Below are 20,113 nucleotides of genomic sequence, written 5' to 3'. Positions count from 1 at the left end.
CCCGAACTGGGGGAGGGGTCTCGTTGACTACCTGAGAGTCCCAGAGCTGGCGAAGTTGGGCGGGGGCGTTCCTAAAATAGAGTGGTGGGCGGGGCTTCCAAGGGCCCGAAGGCGGGGCCTATGAGGGGCGTGGTCTCCTGAGAAAGGGCGGGGCTCCGCAGACTGGGGAAGAGCTTCGCCGCAAGGGGCGGAGTCTTTAGTGGGGGCGGGGCTTCAACGGGGCGGGGCATACGGACAGGGGGCGGAGCGTGGCTGTTGGCGCCGTACCCCTCCCCCGGCTCCGGGTGTCTCCGTGACGAGGCAACGCGGAGCCGCCGCGGGTCGGGCCCATCCCGCCGCAGCAGCCCCAGGGCCGAGCAGGAGCGGGGCGCGGAGGGAGCGGCGCCGAGCGGGGGCCGGAGCTCGGCCAGGTGAGGCCGCCGGGGCGGAGGGGGCGGGGGCTTCGCCGGGCGGGCCCCAGCGGACGCTGGGGGCGTGTTTGAGTGTCTGGGTGGCAGGGGTACTTGGTCTGAGGGCGGGCGCCTGTGGCTCTTTGCGCGATCGCGCCTGCTGTGGCGGGTCGAGGGTGGACTCTGCGCCCGTCCGGGCACTGCCCGCGGGGCTCGGGTTGTGCTGGACTGTGTGTGTGAGAGCGCGTGTTTGTGTGGAGGGGCCGCCGGGTGTGTATCTGCGTATGCGCTGGGCTGTCATTGTGCCTGCCCCGGGCGCGGGGCGCCGGCCTGCCCCGGCGCAGTCCCTCCTGCGCTGGGATGTTTTCCAAACAGGCTTCCTGCGGGGACCGGCTCTGCTGCAGCCCAAGCGGGAGGGGGGAGCGCCGCCCCCACAGGCCTCCAGAGACCCGGGCGGCCCGGGGACTGCAGACTGACACCTGAGGGAGGGAGGGGGGTGCACCGGGGAGGGGTCCAGAGGCCTGCCCGCAGGGCGAGGACAAGATGGGGAGACTGGGGCAGATGGATGGGGAGGTAGAGGTGGCCAGACAGGCGGAGATGGGGAGGAGCGTGGGTAGAGAGATGGCGAAAAGGACAGCAGCGGGGACAGAGAGTCACTGAGAAAACAGACAGACAGACAGAGGCCTAGACCGGCAAAGGGGCAGAAAGATTAAGATGGACAGGTAGATTCCAAAAACCTGACAGAAGTGTTACTCAGGGGTCCCGGGGCTGAGAGCCAAACCCAGGAACTGAGTGAAGGATGAGCAGTAAGGGCCCCCAACTCCTGGGGTGACTTTCTTCCAAGCACATCCCAGACTGAGGCCCTGGCCAAAAAGCAGCTTCTGGCCACACCAAGTTGCTCCATCCCCTGCCCCTGCCAAATATTCTGACCCTCTGTGCAGCCCCACCCTCTTGGTTCCATCCCATCCATCTCCCTTCCCTGGTATCCCAGCAACCCTGTCAGTTTAGGGGAGGCAGAAGTGAAGTGGTTGCCATGGCAACAGAGTGGGTGAAAGGTCACTCTGTTGTTAGCCTAGGTGGCCTGCAGCAGGCTGGAGCTGGCATTGAGGGGGCTGGGGTGGGAGGCTGCAAAGCTCTTTTTCTCCTCTCCCAATCTGCCCAGAATGGTGTTGGAAGGAAACCCTGAAGTGGGCTCCCCCCGAACCTCAGACCTCCAGCACCCAGAGAACCAGGGCTCTTGTGTCCTCTCTTCTCCCAGTGAAGATGCACAGCCAGGGCAGGAGCCCATCAAGTATGGTGAACTCATCGTTCTGGGGTGAGCCTCCCTGGGCCGGGGGCGCGGGGCACCAGGCACCCCACAGGACAGCCAGACCAAGGGCCCCGTCTCTCCCCACTTAGGGCCTTCTGCTGTTTGTCCCTCCTCACCTTCCCAGCTGAGAGACAAAGTTGACCAAGCCCACCTCAATTCATAATTGTTATTTTATCTTCCCATTTTTCATAAATTACTGAGACAACTCTAACTGCCCACCAACGTTTCTGAGCAGAAGAAAGTAACACCAGCTGCCTTTCATAAAGCACCTAGTGTGTGCAGTCTGAGGTGAAGAACTCTGGTTCTCCAGCAAAACTGCATGGGTCAAATCCTGCCTCTGCAAGTTGCTTAACTTCCCTGTGCCTCTGTTTTCCCATTTCCCAATAGGGATGCTAATAATAATACCTCAGAGGGTTGTCGGAAGGAATGAATGAGGTGATTTCTGTAAAGCACGTAGGACAGTGCCTGGCACGCACCAAGTGTTCTGGGAGGCAGGCCTGTGCCGAGCCCTTTCATGGACATTATTTCATTTCAATCTTCACAAAGATGCTGTGAGGAAGGAGGTGAGGAAACCGAGGCTCAGAGAGGGGAAGTGACTGGCCCAAGGGCACACAGCTGGTAAGTGGCAGGGCTGGGATTTGGACCCAGGGCTTTTTACTCTAGGTCTAGTGAACTTTTGCTAAGCTACAGCTGACCCTCACGCTACAGATGAGGAAACTGAGGCCAGGAGAGAGGAAGAGACATGAGTTGGTGGCTGAGTAGAACTCATCCCTTCCTGGTCTTCACCTGACCAGGATCTCTGCACCACCCACCTAGCTCTTGCCCCAGGCACAGATTCCTCTCCTTCCTCCCCCGTCTGTACCTCCTTTTGGCCTCTCTCTCTACCCCGAAGAAAGTATATGATAAGCTATGTTATCACTGTGATGATTATTTAGAAATAATAATGGCTACTGTTTGTTGACATGTACATGCCATGCACTTTTTTTTTCAGTAATAATAATAGCTAACACTTACCAAGGGCTTGCTATATATATGCCAAACTCTGTGCCAAGCATTTTTAAATGCTTTATCTCCTTTAGTTCTCACAATGAACCTGTGAGGTAGGTCCTGATAAATTAGCCCCATTTTACAGAGGTCATATGATAAGCAGAAAAGCCAGGATTCAAGCCAGGCCAGTCTGAGCCCCCAGCCTGTGTCCTGAACTGTCCCACCCCCCATATGTGGGAAGAGCTTACAAGGGCAAAAGTGATGCCCCTCTGAGGGGTGCTTGCATTAGAAAAGCAGCTGCTTCGGAATTCCCTGGTGGTCCAGTGGTTAGGACTCCACACTTTCAAAAAAAAAAAAAAAAAAAAAAAAAAGCAGCTGCTCGATGTCCCAAAGGAAGAGCTGGCATTGCAGCTGAGGGTGAGGCCACTGATGAGGGAGAGCTCAGACCTAAGGGGACAGGCCCTCTTGACTGCCATTTGTTCTCTGCAGGGCAGTGAAGCCCCACACTGGCTGGACATCAGAGCCACCTGGCGAGCACATTGGAAAATACCCATTGACAGGCCCATCCCAAACCTACAGAATCAGAATCTCCATGTGTGAGGCCGGGGAAGATTCTGATTCAAGTGGTCCTCAGCTGTATTTGCCAGCTATTCATCCTTTTCACTTCCTGCCGCCAAACCTTCCATGGCTCCCCACTGCTTATGGAATAAAGTCTGGAATCCTCAGCCTGGTGTTCAGGGCCCTCCCACCAAGTTCATTTTCCCCTGCTGCACTTTACCACCCAAATCATCACTCTCTGATCTCACCAAACCCTTCCAGCCTCAGGGCCTGTGAGCCCTCCTACAGAAAGTCTTCTGCAGAAGAGGCTGGAGTCAGACAGACCCGAGTTCACATCTAGACTTTTCCCACTGACTAGCCTGGGACCTCAGGCAAGTCATTTTATCTCCCTGAGCCTCAATTTTCCTCATTCGTAAAATGAGAAGAAAGATACTTGCCTGGCAGGACATTGCACACGTTCCATTAGGTAATTAATAATGTGAAGCACCAAGAACACGGGAGGCTCCGGTACATGGCAGCGATCAAGGTTATGACTCACTCCATCTTTGCCTTCCACAATCATTCCCTCCGGACAAGAGCTGGAAAGGAAGGTAGAAATTTGATGTGTGTGGCGATCTGGAGGTAGTGGCATTGTGGGTCTGTTTTTTTCTTTCATTCTGGTAGTACTTGTGATATAATTAATGACAGTTTGCTAAAGGTGAATCCTTTCTAGTTCTTCAAGGCCCAGTATGGGTGTCCCCTCTCTTAGAAACCTGATCCTGGGGCCAGAATTCCCTTCTCCTGTCTCTGGGCCTGGGGCATACTTGGCTTGTGCCTGGGTCATGGCAGGTGGCACCCAGGTTCCTTGAAAAACTTAGGGCAGAGAACTGACTGTGGTGTGTCACTATACCATGCCAGCACCTGGCACCTGGCCAGGCATGGTTCAGGAGTCCAGAAAACACTGGTGAATTGGATGCAAGGCCTTTTGAGGATATTCTGACCCCCACCCCACTCCCCGAAGGCACCAATTTGATATAGTAGGGTCTTCTAGTTGTGGGTGGTTCTAGGGCTTGTTTTTGAAGGTAGGATCTGCCCAGAAGTTGGCAGTTCCTCCTAGTCTCTCAGGGGCTCACTTTCTCTCTCTCTCCCTGCAACCCTTTCTTCTTAACCCTCACATCCACAGCTACAATGGGTGTCTGGCAAGTGGGGACAAGGGCCGCCGCCGAAGCCGCCTGGCACTGAGCCGCCGGCCACACGCCAACGGAGTGAAGCCGGACGTCATGCACCACATCTCCACACCGCTTGTGTCCAAGGCACGCAGCTTGTCCTAGCAGTCCTGGGTGCTGGTCTTCCCAGTCCTACCTGCCCACAGCCCCGCTGGAGCAGGGGAGCCCACTGTGTCTTCACCCACTGCCCCAGAGAAATGGTGCTGGTGGGAGATCCCCTGCCATGTGTTACAGTCTGCAAAGTGTTTCCTTGACCACCAGACCCCATCCATTGGATGGAACTGGTCAGCATCATTTTAGAGGCGGCCAAGGCTCAGAGAGGGGATGTGACAGTCACACAGCAATGACAAAGGAAAGGCCTTCGGCTGCAGAGGGTTTGGGTTAGAATTCGGGCTCTGTTGTTTCCAGCTGTTAGACCTTAGGCCAGTTTCTTCTCCTCTTGGAGCTGCAGTTCTCTCAACTGTAAAACGGGAACGATAACCATGCCTCCTTCGGGTGGCTTTAGGGATCAAATAAGGTAACCTGTGTCAAGTGCCAGCTGCACAATACACCCTCTGCAAAGGGTGGAACCACCCCTTCCCTAGGAGTGGCCACTGGGCCTTGGGCTCCAGCTTCTGGCTTAGAGGCTCACCCTTCTCCTGGCCACATGCCCAGGAAAGTGACTTCTCCTTTCTGTCACCAGGCACTGAGCAACCGTGGCCAGCACAGCATCTCGTACACACTGTCCCGGAGCCACTCGGTCATAGTCGAGTACACACATGACAGTGACACAGACATGTTCCAGGTATGCTCGGGCGCCTCCACAAGCCTTGGCCACTGGACCACCAGGCCTGGATGCTCAGCTCTGCAGGTGTTCCAGGGGGTGGCTCGTGGCCACGGGGCAGGTACTTTGTGTCCTCAGTGCAGTGGACCACTCTTCAGATGAGGAAGCAGGACACCCCAGTGAGGGTTGTTGACTTCCCAGTCCCACAGGAAGTCAGTGGCTGCGTCAAGATTCAAACCAAGCCCGGACTCCCGCCTGCGGGAGGCGTACAGTTCAGGAGTTCAGAGTGTGTTGTGAGAGTCCTGCTGCCTGGCTTCTGCTCCCAGCTCTGTCAGTTAGTAGCTGGATGACTTTGGGCAAGAGTCGCTTAACCTCTCTGGGCCTTGGTTTCCTCATCTGTAAAGTGGGGCCCATTATAGTCCCACCCCAGGGCATCGTTGGGAAGATTAACGGAGATATTGCACACAAAATGCTTAACATGATATATAGTAAATATTCACCAAAAATTCACTATTTTCTACTAACATTTGAACATTCCCAGACTATGGGTGTCAGTTACCCTTTCACTGTTCTATCCGCAAATCAGCTAGTTTTTAATTGAGTGGGGTGCTTCCAGGAACTGGGCGGGGGAGACAGAGAAGGAGAAACACAGACACCAGTGATTGGATGTGGAGATCCCCAGGGAGCTGGGATGGTGCTGTCCCCTCCTTGTTTGGTGACCCTGCACACAGAGCAGCTGCTGGGAACCCTGGGACGGGAAGCCCGCAGGATTGACCTGTGCACACAGCATTCCTGTGCCTGCCCTCCCCTCCCTCACAGATTGGCCGCTCCACGGAGAACATGATCGACTTTGTGGTAACAGACACGTCCCCTGGAGGAGGGGCTGCCGAGGGCCCCTGTGCCCAGAGCACCATCTCCCGCTATGCCTGCCGCATCCTCTGTGACCGCCGGCCGCCCTATACCACCCGCATCTATGCCGCTGGCTTCGATGCCTCCAGCAACATCTTCCTTGGAGTGAGTGAGCCCCCCGGGCAGGGACCAGCACTACATCTGAGAGTGAGCCGAGGGGTAGGCTGGGGAGGGGCAGCATCCTGGGGTGATGGACCAGCCTGCAGTAATCATAACCATGACCTACGCAGGGATTAGCAACCCCACTTAACAAATGAGCAGAGCGAGGCTCAGAGAGGTCAGGTGACGCCCAAGGTCACGCAGCGCCAATTCTAGTCCTCTCCGGGCCACCTCTGAGCTCGAGGGTAGAGGGGCAGCACTCCTGGCTCGCAGCCTGCTGGGGGCCACTCGGGGATGTGATCTGATCCCACGTGTGGTCCCAGGAGCGGGCAGCCAAATGGCGGACCCCTGACGGCCTGATGGACGGCTTAACCACCAACGGGGTCCTGGTGATGCACCCAGCAGGCGGCTTCTCTGAGGACTCGGCCCCGGGTGTCTGGCGGGAGATCTCGGTCTGTGGGAATGTATATACTCTGAGGGACAGCCGCTCGGCACAGCAGCGGGGGAAGCTGGTAGGTGGCCTGTCCACCCTCCTCCCCACCCCCTCATCCTTCCTGGGTCCTCCCGATCTCCCCTTCCCCCTTCCCAAGCCAGCACAGATGATCTCCAGTCCTGCTGCACAAGGGGTCCCCAACAGGGTCCATCTGGGGGCACGCGCCACTTGCACCACAGAAGGGAACAGACCAGCATCTCCAAGTGTAGCCCACATACTGCCAGAGGTCCCTGGGGTGATGTGAAGTGGCACCCACACAAACACACCGTGCAGTACCAAGCGGCTTTGAGGATGCCAGCAGGTGAAAAATTCACACCCTCCTATGAGGGTGACACTTGGCCTGTGCGCGAGCAGTTTGTAGCCTGAAGTGTTGGCAGTTTGTAACATGTCTGTCACCTTCGCACGGGTTTAGCTTTCTTCTCTCCCAGCAGGAAAGGGCCTTGGAGTAGTTCTGACACAGGTGACAGTGAACGCTCCATGTGGTACAGATCAGAGAACTAATGTTAGGAGCTGGGAGAGTCCTAGAGAGGCACAGGGGCTTGCCCAACGTCACGTGGCGAAGATCCCCAACTGGGCCACGCCGAGCTTTTCCTAGGTATGAGCACCTCGGGCAAGGAGATGCCAAACCTCGAGGAAAAGCATGGCTTATTTTTCCAGAGCATCAATCCTATTGGGAGATCTGGGGAAACATTATTTTTTAAAATTATGCTTTTGAACGTTTCACTAGGACACACTTACTGAGCACCTACTATGTTCTGGGCACCGTCACAAGTGTTTACATTGATTCATGAGAACCACTTGCTATACAGGGAAGTAAAATCCATCTTGAGGATAAGGAAATTAAGACACAGAGAGGATAAGTTACTTGACCAGGGACACAGAGTTAGTAAATGCTGAGGCCAGCATTCACACCCAGACGATCTAGTGCTAGAGTCCTTGCTTTTAACCTCAGCCCTTAGGACCCCTGCTTTGGGCTAAGACCCCAGTGTTTTGGACAGAGGCGTTTCTGGCCTCTGCCATTAGGGGAGAGCCTGGGAAAATGTTTTAGAAAACTCCCATTTTGGTCCAGGCCTTCTGATTTGACAGATGAGGTGACCAAGGCCCATGTTCCACTGAGTGTAAGGAATGGTGCCTGCCTGGGTGTTTTTTGTTGTTGCTGTTTTTTCGGACAGTGCCTGCCCGGGACCACTTGCCTCCCCTCCCACGCGGCTTCTCAGTCTTTTCTGCCCCTCTGCCCCCGCCCTCCCGCCTCCTCTGCCCCAGTCCAACCCCCTCCTCTGACCCCGCCAGCCCCACGGGTCCAGAGTGCTCTCTCTAGGGAAGTTCAGTGGGGTGGATGGGTGGCTTGACTGGGGTCATGGCAGCCCAGCGGCAGGGGGTCAGGAGCCTCTTGGGCAATAAGGCTCTTCTGCCGCCCTTGCAGGTGGAAAACGAGTCCAACGTGCTGCAGGACGGCTCCCTCATTGACCTGTGTGGAGCTACGCTGCTGTGGCGCACGCCGGCGGGGCTGCTGCGGGCGCCCACGCTGAAGCAGCTGGAGGCCCAGAGGCAGGAGGCGAATGCAGCGCGGCCCCAGTGCCCCGTGGGCCTCAGCACCCTCGCCTTCCCCAGCCCGGCCCGTGGCCGCACGGCACCTGACAAGCAGCAGCCCTGGGTCTACGTCCGCTGTGGCCACGTCCACGGCTACCACGGCTGGGGCTGCCGGCGCAAGCGGGGCCCCCAGGAGCGCGAGTGTCCTCTCTGCCGCCTCGTGGGGCCCTACGTGCCCCTGTGGCTCGGCCAGGAGGCCGGCCTCTGCCTGGACCCCGGGCCGCCCAGCCACGCCTTCGCACCCTGTGGCCACGTCTGCTCTGAGAAGACTGCCCGCTACTGGGCTCAGACGCCACTGCCCCATGGCACCCACGCTTTCCACGCTGCTTGTCCCTTTTGCGGGGCCTGGCTCACAGGCGAGCATGGCTGTGTCCGCCTCATTTTCCAGGGGCCGCTGGACTAGGCTCCCTGGGGGCCCCCTGCTGCTGCGCCCGCCTGCCCACCCAGGTCCCCCACCTCCTGCAGCCCAGAGGGAGCTCTGCATGTGGGTCTCTACCTGCTGGCACATCGCCGCACCAGATGGATGCGTTGGATGGGTGGTGCCCTTCCGCTCTTAACTCTGGCTCCAAAGGGGGGGGTCTCTGGGACCCCCTACCTTGGTCAGAATGATGGGGCCCTCAGCACCAGCTCTGCCCCAGGCTGATGGAGGGAGGCTCACGCCTACGCCCTGGCCCTTCCTGGGGCATCCCACATCACGCCGCCTACACTGTGCCCCTGGGGGAATGAAGGGGCCATGGGCCCCTGACCCCCAGCTTAGGCTGGCTGTGCCCGGAGCCTGCCAACCCAGTTCCAGATAATCACCCTGCTGCTGCCCTGGGTTCCTCTATAAACCTTGCTGCTCAGCTGCCCTCACAAATCCCTCGTGTCCTGCATGCGTGCAACGCCTCCAGCCCCTAAGGGAGGGCCGGGTCGGGGGCAGGCTGGGACCGACATCTGCGGATACCCACTGTGGGCTGGACTCCTTGCCAGGTGGGATCTGGGGACACAGAGACAGTCAGACCTGGTTCCCTGCCTGGCAGAGTTCACAGTCTAGTGGATGACAGACCAATTACTGAAGGACAGCATGGCTTCCTGTGTGCTAGGATCAGAGAGTCATAAGGAGCTGTGAAGCTGGTCTCACCGGAGGGTAGAAAAGTGAGCAGTGAGAGAGGTTTCACCGAGGAGGCGCGCATAAGGGCTCCGCCTCGACTGCTGGGAATGCCCACAGGAAGGATCCGCAGGAAGTCGGGGGGCGTACTTAAGGCAGAAGGGAGGCCGAGCACAGGCTCAGGTGTAAGTATGCAGGGAACTGAGTGAGGGGATCAGAGTGGCTGGAGCATGGGCTTCAGGGGGCAGAAAGGTGGCTGGAACGAGATGTTGGCGCCATGCTGACAGGCAAGATGCTGGGTGAAAGTTCCGACCCTCATTTCTGGACAGTCAGGAGTTGAGCGCGGGCGGGGCGGGGGGAGGACTCGTGGTTCCCGAGTGTTGGCTGTGACACAAGGGCTACCATCACTGAATGCCCACTGCGTGCCCCGCACTGTGCTAATGGTAATAATAACTATGTTCACTGAGCACTCCCAGGCACCAGGCTCTGCTTCTCAGAGGTTTTGTTATTTAATCCTCCCAGAAACCCAGGCAGGGAGGTGTTACCATTTCTGTTTACAGGGATTAAAACACATGTTCCAAGTCACACAGCTGGAAAGTGGCCAAGTCAGATTCGAATCCACAGCTGACTACCTGGCCTCAGAGCCCGCCCTCTCCTCCATCACACTGGGCTGCTTTCCTTGGACAGGGATGGGAGGGGTCTGGAGGGCAAGCCAGGTAAGGGGAACAGCATGGGCAAAGGTGTGGCAGGGAAAATGCTTGACGACCAATGAGGTGGGTGTGGAGGAGGCAGAAAAGAGGAATGAGGGGTGGGACTGTTGGGCTGGGGTCTGGTGGGCCTTGGTTGCCATAGAGGCCAAGTCTGAACTGGATCCCTATTCATCTTGGCTAAGCGTCGCCTCTTCCTGAGAGCCAAGGCAAGCTTGGGGTGCTGCTGGGATTACCCCAGAGCTTTCCTGGGGCAAACAAGTTGGAAAGACAGGTAGATGGAGGTTCTGGAAATATAAAAATCTGAAGAAGAGGCTCTGAGTACCAGCCTGACCTGGGCATCATCCCCAGTGGAAGACAGAGCCTTAGGGAGTACAGATTCCAAGGGGAGGGACCTGCCCTAATCCACACGGCCGGCTGGAACCACAGAGACCAGACCTGGGACTGTTGAGAGGAGAGAGGGCGCTTGCTGGTGGTGAGAGGAGGAGGTGATGAGACTTTTGCTTCTAGAGCATCACACTGTCACAGAGGGGGAGCCCAGATGGGGATGCTGGGGTGGACTTGGGAGCATTGCAACTCCTACACACACACACACACACAGACACATGAAGGCCAAGCTCAGCTCCAAAATCTCTTCTTCTTGGAAGTCTCCCTGGATACCCTCAATTTGCTAGATACACATCATGTTTGTTGGCATCTTATCCCGTGCATATCCCGTCAGAGTCAGAAACTATATTATAATAATTATAATTATAATTATTTCATTGCAACTCCTACACACAGACACACACACACACACACACACACACACAGACACACACACACACACACACAGAGCCAGAGCAGTAAGAATCCAACTCTTTCCAGTTCTCTCTTCTCACTCTTTTGAGAACCAAACGGGAGAACACTCCCATGCCATTTCTATCAGGGAACCTCAGACTCTCAAGGAGGAGAGGCAAGCAAAAGGCACAGGTGCCACACAAGGGAGAACTCAGAGGTGTTGGTGGAGGGGGTCAGACAGCCCTGGTCTTGGTTTAGCTCTACCCCCTTCCAACTCTTGGAGCCTCAGTCTCCTTAGCTGTTAAATGGAATAACAGTCCCTATGTTTCCAGGTGGCTGTGAACGTATGGAGGACACCTGTAACATAGTAGGTACTTAATATTACTTCCTCACCTACTCCTTCTTCATCCCCATGGGCAAGAGCCAAGGCTGGGGATGGTCATGACTCCAGGGAGTGGACGGCTGCATGTGATACTGTGAGTCTGTGTGTGCGTGTGCGTGCGTGTGTGTGTTGGGAAAGGTGGAGGGGACTCTGTGGTGGAAGGCTAGACCCCAGTTCAGGGATACCTGAGGACTTCCTGGGTGGCCTTAGGGAAGTCAATGAATCCATCAGCCTCCATATCCCCATATGTGCAACAGGTAAAATGATATCCTATCTCAGGGTTATTGCAAGAATTAAATGGGATCCTCCATGTCAAGCTGCTAGCACAGACCTTCAGGAAGTGCTCATATTAGCTGTGAAGATAAAAATGCAGCTTGGTTGGGGGTTTCCCAGGAGTACTGGGATCTTTCCTTGGCCCGAGCTGCCCACTGGTGTCCATGGGAGGCACTTCCTTCTTTATCTGTGTACATTTCAACCTCTCCCAAGTCAAGGAAGACTTTACACGCATGTTAAAGACAATGAAAATCGAGGCACAGGGAAGAGGAGTGATTTTCTAAGGACGTAGACCAACTGACTGAGTTCCTCCGTATAATGATAATCACCATCAGAGACAACAGTTCGCACCGCTGTGCCAAGCAGGGCCTTGGGCACTTTTTGTGAATGAGAAACTGGTGCCAGTGGTGGGCAGCTGCTGCTCTGGGCCTAGACACAGGTGTGGCCAAGGCTGGCAAGGAGGGTATCCCCTCTCCTCCACCCCCCTCTGCACAACACTAGGGGGCAGCACTACCCTGTCAACACTTCACTCAAGCCTACAACATCCCTCCGAGTAAAGACGATTTTTAGCCTGGTTCTCTGGCTGAGGAAGCCAAGACTCAGAGAGGTAAAGTGTCCCACCCAAGGACACACAGCCAGTAGGCAGGGGAGGCCTGACTGGACCGTAGATGGCCTGGCTCTGCCCCACCTCTGACTTGGGACCCTCACCATGTTCCCCACTTCGCCCAGCCTGGGCGCTTGGCCCTTCCACATGCCATTCCCCGCCCAGGCCATCCTCCTGTGAGTCTCTCCAGACATCCAAGGCTCGGCTCTGCCCTGGACAGCCTTTGGGGGTCGCAGGCGGCTTTCTCATCCGTCAGGCACCTGGCAAGCACCGGGGAACTGCCAGGCCCCTCGCCCCTTTGTGCTGAGGAAACTGAGGCTCGAAGATACTCAGCTGCAGCCCCCATCAGGCCCACGGTGAGTCGGTAGCGGTGCAGGGAAGCACTTGGGGGCGTTTCTCCGCGCCCCCCACACGGTAGGACCTTGTCAGACCCGGCAGGAGCCCGCTCACCTGTAGCCTCGATTCCCTGCGCGAAGGGTTTTGCAGTCTCGGAAGAGTCTCCGCCCCCTGGCCCTCGACTCCACCGAGGAAGGACCACATCACTCCCACGGTGCAGGTTCTCCCATACAAAACTGAGGTCGGGGGACTGGGAAAAACCCCAAAGGAGAGCGGAGGTCAGCACTGTTGGGGGGGAAATCCCTGGTGCTCTGTCCGTGACAGCCACGCTGCCCCGCCTGGACTCGGGGTCCCTTGTCAGCCCCGTCTGCCGGGACTAGGCCGCCACCGGCCAGGACATTGAGGTTCCTGACCCCCGCGCGGGCGCCACCTGCCGACAAAAGGCCAAGGCCACAGGGGCCGTTCTGCGTACAACGCCGTGGTGCCTGGGGCGGGGAGCCGGCATGCCGGCGAAGCTCGCCTCGGCGCGCCTATTGGCTGGAGGCGATGCCCGTCCGGGCTCCGAGGCCCGGCAATTGGCTGGTGGGGGCGGTGTTCGCGGAGCCCCAATGAATGGGGGGAGCCGGAAGCAGGAAGTGAGTTTGCGATCGGAGCAGCTGCTGCAGGTGAGGTGAGGCGCGGCGCCCGGGTTTCGGGGTCACAATGTGTCATCCTCGGGGGACAGGGCGAGTCTGGGCCGAGCGCAAGATCATTCTCTTTCTGCCCCCCATCCCGTACCCCTGCCAAATTCATCGCGGCCCCGAGGCCAAGGAATGCTCCAGGCAGCAAAGGGTTAACACTCCTTTCAGAACCCAGGGGATTGTGCTATTGGGGAGCAGCATCGGGAGGGGCGGGGGAGGTTGGAAACTCATTCCTAGTAAGAGAGGGCTTTGTGGAGTGTACTCTGGGTTGGGAGACACCCGGATCCCAACCGGGCAGTGAGACCTTCGGTAAGTTGCTTGGCCTCGATCTCCCTAACTGTAAAATGAGTTTTCTCCCAACTCTGAACTTCTGTAGCTAGGATAGCTCCCCTGGCCCAGTACAGGGAGAGGACAGAAGGACGGAGGACCGAAGAAAAGACAGAAGGATGAGGGTGGGACAGATCCTGGGATCAGTGAGAGAGGAAGAGTTCAGGGAAAATCATTTACTGCTGTAGGTACATTCCATTCGATTGGGGTGACCTTGTGGCCTCGTGACCTCATCTAATTTGCATACCCACCCGGTGAGGTTGGGGTTACTATCAGTCTCATCTTACAGAGGCCGTAATGGAGGGGCAGAAAAGTAAAACAATTGACTTGAAATTAGGAGTCTGGGGCTGAGCCGGGATTGGAACCTGGGTCTTCCAACTGGGACTTTGTCCTTAGGAACACAGTGGTGGGCAGAATTGAAGAACCTGCAGGATAATTCTGAAGGAGGAGGCTAGGAGGTCAGAGAAGGAGGAGGGGAGGAGTGAGGCCTGGGGCTGGGAGTCCAGAGATGCAGATCTCTGCTTCTGACCTCTCCCTTGTGCTATTAGGCAAAGCTCTAGGCTCTCTGGACCTGTTTCCCCAACTGTAATACTAGGTAGTTGGATTCAGTCTTTAAGTTTGAGAGGCCACAGGCCAAACATTGCCTACCAGAATATTTTGTAATCTCCTTGGGTGAGTCACCTAACCGTCTCTGAGCCTCAGTTAGCATATCTGGTGCATGGGTACAATGGTATTCCCTGCCACAGGGACTTTGGAGAGGATTAAATCAGACTGTGAGAGTGCAGAGTCAGGTGTGCAGTTGGCGTGCGATAAATGATGGCTGTGATCATGGTGATGGTTCTCAGCAGGGCCCATGGCGGACACCCAGTACATCCTCCCCAATGACATCGGCGTGTCTAGCCTGGACTGCCGCGAGGCCTTCCGCCTGCTGTTACCCGCAGAGCGCCTCTATGCCCACCACCTGTCACGGGCTGCCTGGTATGGAGGCCTGGCCGTGCTGCTGCAGACCTCCCCTGAGGCCCCCTACATCTATGCCTTGCTCAGCCGCCTCTTCCGTGCACAGGACCCTGACCAGCTGCGCCAGCATGCCCTGGCTGAGGGCCTTACCGAGGAGGAATATCAGGTCAGTTCTCTCAGGCCAACCTGCATTTCCTGAGTGGCTTCTGGGTGTGAGGGGCCAGGAAGCAGGGGTACAAAGGACTTTCTTTCTCTTTGCATTAGACGAAAGTTTTCAAACACAGGGACATCCACTCCTGGAGCTTCAGTCTTCTCATCTGCAAGATATGCATGAGGGTAGTCTGTACCTCTTAGGGTTGTAGCGACCTGACTCCAAGATAAGTGGTGGCTGCTGTGATTATAACAAGGGCTGTGGAGTAAAGGAAACAGCTGTGGAGATTCGGAGGCGGTAGAGGAGTGAGTCCAGTGTAGGAATCAGGAGGTCTGCATTCTGGACCATATCTTCCTCTACCGTGTTGTGTGTCCCTGGGCAGAATGTTCTGCCTGTCCCCTTGTTTTTGTCTGTCTGTGGGTCTACTGGCCAAGGAATACATTAATGCCTTCTTAATGCATTACAGCAATGCAGAAAGACACAAAACAAAACAAAAAGGTAACTTGTTCTCGGTGCCCTCCCCAGAGGTAACCACTGAAGATGGTGGGATAAATAACCTTTTCAGTCCTCTGTCTGTATTGCATACCTGTACATGTACATATGCACATGTATTAGTTCCTTATTTTCTCTTTTACATGTGAGATCACATTCTACGTATTCTTATGAGTTCTGCTTTTTTCACTGAACACCATGTCTTGGAGAACTTACATGGGGTACACATAAATCCACCTCATTCTTTTTTATTGGCTGTGAAGCATTCCACAGCAATGTACACTATAATCAATTTAATCTTTTCTTTATTGATGGACATTTAGGTTTTTCTCTACCCTTCTTACAAACAATACCACGATGAGCATACTTATGCACGTGTGTGAGTAGGATCTATTTGTAGAAGTAGAATTGCTGGGTCAAAGGCTCTGTACATTGGCAATTGATTGGTGCTGTTAAATCATCATCTGAAAAAGCTTCACCAAGAATGTATGAGGATATGGTCTGTCTTTCTATATGTAAAATAAAGGGATTGGATTGCTTATCTCTGCGCTGAGGCCCAGGCTGTTTCTTCTACGTTTCTTTGAACTTTGAGTAATCACATCCCGTCTCTAGGCCTTGATTTACTCATTAAAAGAGCTAATAGCTGGGGAAGTGCTTATTAATGGAAAAGTGCTACCCAAGTATTCATTATTTTCAGTGGGATTCTTTTGTTTGTAAGTAACAGAAACCCACCTCAAATTGGCTTAAATGGAGAAAAAAAAAACAACCTTGACTCCCAGTCTGGTCTGGCATGTCAGGAACTTAGGTGTTGCCCATCTGTTCTAACAACAAGTAAAAAGCTGAAGAAATTGAAAAATCAACAACTCTTCTTAGATCCTTAAGAGAAGTGAGGTCACAGGGCAAACTGCTGCCCCCAAAATTGGAGAGACAGACAGGCAGGTACAGAGAATCACAACTTACCAGAGCAAAAATTCATGAGCAGGAACCTCCACAGAACCAGTGCTGGGGTAGGAAAACCTGAACTGTAACTGATGAATTGCTGGAGGCTCAGTGTGGACAATTCTAAGAGTTAAAAACTCCAAGGAGACCCAGTCATAAGGGGGGCCCACAGTTTGGGGGGTTTTACCTCCAGGAGCTTGACCTGGTTCTCATAATGAATTTCAGAGAAAAAGTCCCTCATGCTCCTCACAGGAGGAGAGGAAAAGGAACCATTTTTGAAATATGCTAGAACATTCTGTTCTTCCTAACATGGTCTGCCCTCAGGAAAAACTGTTTAACTAGAACCGAACCTGCTAGGGTTTTATCAGAGCCTAACTGATCTGAAAGAAGGGAAATACCCAACTCCATAGCTCTGACCATCTGTCCCACCTAAGAGGAGTGGTGGGAACATGGGACTGAGAAGCACATGTGAAGTTCACAGTCCAGCAGCAAAGGCTCACTAAAGGACTGAGACCTGATCATGGGACTCTAGAATGCTTCCCCTGCCCCCACACCTTACCATCACCTTAATAAAGGCCTATTTATGACAGTTCCTTTTACCTAGCACATCATGTCTGGCTATCAAGAAAAAACTTCCAAAACATTCTTAAAGGCAAAAAACACTGCTTGAAGAGACAGAGCAAGTATCAGAACCAGACTCAGATATGGCAGGGATGTTGGACTCTTCAGACCAGGAATTGAAACAACTATGACTAATATTCTAAGGGTGCTAATGGATAAAGTAAACAGCATGCAAGAACAGGTGGGCAGTTTGGGATTAACATATATACACTACTATATATAAAATAGGTAAACAACAAGGACCTATTGTATAGCACAGGGAACTATACTCAGTATCTTGTAATAACCTATAATAGAAAAGAATCTGAACAAGAATACATATGTAGATATAAACATATAGATATATACATATAGATATCTGAATCACTTTGCTGTATACTTGAAACTAACACAATATTGTAAATTAACTATACTTCAATTAAAAAAAAAAGAACAGATGGGCAATGTAGGCAGAGAGATGGAAATTCCAACAAAGATCCAAAAAGTGCTAGAGATCAAAAGAACACTAATAAATGTGAAGGACACATTTGATGGGCTTATTAGTAGACTTGACATAGCAGAGGAAAGAATCTCTGAGCTTGAGGGTATCTCAATAGAAACCTCTGAAACTAAAAAGCAAAGAGAAAAAAGACTGAAGAAAACAGAACAGGATATCTAAGAACTGGGACAACTATAAGCAGTGTAACGTATATATATATAGTGGTAAAACCAGAAGATGAAAGAAAGAAACAGAAGAAATATCTGAAATAATAATGACTGAGGGGCTTCCCTGGTGGCGCAGTGGTTGCGCGTCCGCCTGCCAGTGCAGGGGAACCGGGTTCACGCCCCGGTCTGGGAGGATCCCACATGCCGCGGAGCGGCTGGGCCCGTGAGCCATCAACGGGAGAGGCCGCAGCAGAGGGAGGCCCGCATACCACAAAAATAAAAATAAAAATAATAATAATAATGACTGAGAATTTCCCCAAATTGATGTCAGATACCAAACCACAGATCCAGGAAGTTCAGAGAACACCAAGTAGGATAGTAAGTGCAAAACAAAAAAGAAAAACAAACAAAACCTACATGTAGGCATATCATGTTTAAACTACAGAAAATCAAAGAGAAAGAAAAAGTCCTGAAAGAACCCAGAAGGAAAAATTATCTACAGAGGAACAAAGATAAGAATTACATCTGACATTTCAGAAATCATGCAAGCAAGAAGAGTGGACTGAAATATTTACAGTGTTGAGATAAAAAGCCACCAACCTAGAATTCTGTACCCTGTGAAATTATCCTTCAAAAGTGAAGTGGAAATAAAGACTTTCTCAGACAAACAAAAATTGAGGGAATGTGTTGCCAATAGACCTGCTTTGCAGGAAATGTTAAAAGAAGTTCTTTAGAGAGAAGGAAAATGATATAGGTCAGAAACTCAGATGTACAGTAAAAAAAGGAAAAGCATTGGAGAAGGAATAAGTGAAGGTAAAATAAAAACTTATTTTTCTTATTCTTAATTGATCTCAGAGATAACAGTTTGTCCAAAATAATAATAGCAGCAACATATCCAACTATGTGTGCTTATGTGTACATGTATGTATATGCTTATGTATGCTTATGTAGAAGTGAAATGAACGACAGAAGTGATATGAGGGAGGGGAGGCAAGAATTAGGATTATTTTGTTACTATAAGGTACTCAAACTGCCCATGAAGTGGATTTGAATCAGTTGTAAATGTATATTGCAAACTCAACCACTGAAAAAACTAGAAAAAGAAGTACAACTGATACGCTAAGAAAGGAGAGAAAATGGAATCATATAAAACGCTCAGTTAAAACCACAGAAGGGCCCGGCTACAGTTGGGGCAGCCGCCTGCAGGTCTGCCGCCCTGCACCATGGCGGGCTGCGCGGCGCGGGCTCCGCCGGGCTCCGAGGCGCGCCTCAGCCTCGCCGCCTTCCTGCTGGGCGCCTTGGTGCTTGCGCTGCCGCTGCTCACGCGCGCCGGCCTGCAGGACCACACCGGGCTGGCACTCTATGTGGCCGGGCTCAGCGCACTGCTGCTGCTGCTCTACCGGCCTCCGCGCTACCAGAGAGCCGTCCGAGCCTGTTTCCTTGGCTTTGTGTTTGGCTGTGGAGTGCTGCTAAGTTTTAGCCAGTCTTCTGGGAATCACTTTGGCTGGTCACATCTAGTGCCGCCCCTATGGCCAGTGTAGGATTTTTCCCTACACTATGATTTCAGTCCCTTGAGCCTTCTTGTCCCTGATCTGGATATGAACCAGTGGCTTCAAGGTATATGTGCTCCCTGTCATTGTTCCACTATTCTGAGTACTTAGTCACAGCAGTCAATAATCCCAAGAGTCTGTCCTTGGATTCCTTTCTCCTGAATCACAGTGTGGAGTATACAGTAGCAGCTCTTTCTTCTTGGATAGAGTTCACACTTGAAAATATCTTCTGGCCAGAACTGAAGCAGATCACCTGGCTCAGCGCCACAGGGCTGCTGATGGTGGTCTTTGGAGAGCGTCTGAGGAAAGCGGCGATGTCTACAGCTGGTTCCAGTTTCAACCACGTGGTGCAGAATGAAAAGTCAGAAACCCACCCTCTGGTGACAAGCGGAGTATACGCTTGGTTCCGGCATCCTTCTTACGTTGGGTGGTTTTACTGGAGTATCGGAACCCAGGTGGTGCTGTGTAACCCCATCTGCGGCGTGAGCTACACTCTGACAGTGTGGTGCTTCTTCCGCGACCGGACAGAGGAGGAGGAGATCTCGCTGATTCACTTTTTTGGAGACGAGTACCTGGAGTATAAGAAGCGGGTGCCCACGGGCCTGCCTTTCATAAAGGGGGTCAAGGTGGAACTATGATAGGCCCGGGCAGCCCAGGCCAGGCCGGGAGGCCTCCCACTCCAGGCAGTGTGGGACGGACCTGCTTCCTGTTGGCCACTCTGCAGAAAGGACTTTCTTAAATCATTTTGTATGTCACCAGTTACTCTTCTGGAATATCACTCAAGATCAAATGGTCAGAAGGCCTTAGGACCAAAGGACCCCCCCCTCCCACCCCCACTCCCACCTCCCCCCTGCCCCGGAGCAGCCTGTTCTCGGGCTGCATCAAGGTAGGATGTAGATTAAAGGTGGACAAGAAGCAAATAACAGCAGTACTTGGCAGTGCCCCCACGATGTGCCTGGAGAGAGCCTAGGCCACACTCCATCCCCCACGAGGCCAGGGGTGTTAAGTTGTAACCAAGACCCCTGGGGAGAGGTGGGCTCACTCTAGATGCTGAGAGAGGCTCCTGCAGCGGGAAGGGGTACTTGGGCACCAGTATTTACTAGTGTTAGAAACCCGTTCAGAATCCTTACTTTGACCAAAACACACAAACAGCACAGCTTTAACCTCCCTGTTTCTGTCCTTAAGTGCATGAGCATCTCTTCAATTTTAAAGACACTTCCTTATAAGGCACTTTGGCTCTTCATATATCTCATCATGTTTACTTACCTGTTTTCAAAAAC

At 53.5% G+C, this 20,113-nt stretch overlaps 3 protein-coding genes across 5 annotated transcripts; all 3 read left to right on the top strand.

Moving 5' to 3' along the window:
- The first annotated feature begins 270 nt into the window (after positions 1–270).
- PELI3 (pellino E3 ubiquitin protein ligase family member 3) lies at positions 271–9,150 on the top strand. Of its 3 annotated transcripts, XM_024133263.3 has the most exons (8): positions 271–410; positions 1,552–1,704; positions 2,245–2,316; positions 4,406–4,535; positions 5,131–5,232; positions 6,031–6,225; positions 6,543–6,731; positions 8,136–9,150. In XM_024133263.3, the coding sequence occupies exons 2-8, from the start codon at positions 1,553–1,555 to the stop codon at positions 8,703–8,705; spliced, it is 1,410 nt and encodes a 469-aa protein (XP_023989031.1). In that variant the 5' UTR covers positions 271–410; position 1,552; the 3' UTR covers positions 8,706–9,150. The 3 variants fall into 3 exon arrangements, with proteins under 3 accessions (XP_023989031.1, XP_054939284.1, XP_028342099.1); XM_055083309.1 differs by lacking the exon at positions 6,543–6,731 and having other exon boundaries at positions 272–410; XM_028486298.2 differs by lacking the exons at positions 271–410; positions 1,552–1,704; positions 2,245–2,316 and adding an exon at positions 3,757–3,833.
- A 4,260-nt stretch (positions 9,151–13,410) lies between these two features.
- On the top strand, positions 13,411–17,497 carry LOC114485228 (dipeptidyl peptidase 3-like). The gene is made up of 3 exons (XM_028486299.2): positions 13,411–13,460; positions 14,327–14,601; positions 14,700–17,497. Exons 2-3 carry the CDS (start codon positions 14,332–14,334, stop codon positions 14,787–14,789), a joined length of 360 nt encoding a protein of 119 aa, XP_028342100.1. The 5' UTR covers positions 13,411–13,460; positions 14,327–14,331; the 3' UTR covers positions 14,790–17,497.
- Positions 17,498–18,506: 1,009 nt separating this feature from the next.
- LOC112067426 (protein-S-isoprenylcysteine O-methyltransferase-like) lies at positions 18,507–19,773 on the top strand. The gene is made up of 2 exons (XM_024133217.3): positions 18,507–18,790; positions 18,901–19,773. The coding sequence occupies exons 1-2, from the start codon at positions 18,507–18,509 to the stop codon at positions 19,469–19,471; spliced, it is 855 nt and encodes a 284-aa protein (XP_023988985.1). The 3' UTR covers positions 19,472–19,773.
- The last annotated feature ends 340 nt before the right edge of the window (positions 19,774–20,113 follow it).

This window comes from Physeter macrocephalus, unplaced genomic scaffold (assembly GCF_002837175.3).
Source record: "Physeter macrocephalus isolate SW-GA unplaced genomic scaffold, ASM283717v5 random_787, whole genome shotgun sequence".
In the NCBI taxonomy this organism is placed as follows: Eukaryota; Metazoa; Chordata; class Mammalia; order Artiodactyla; family Physeteridae; genus Physeter; species Physeter macrocephalus.
This window is presented reverse-complemented; position numbering and strand designations above follow the sequence as displayed.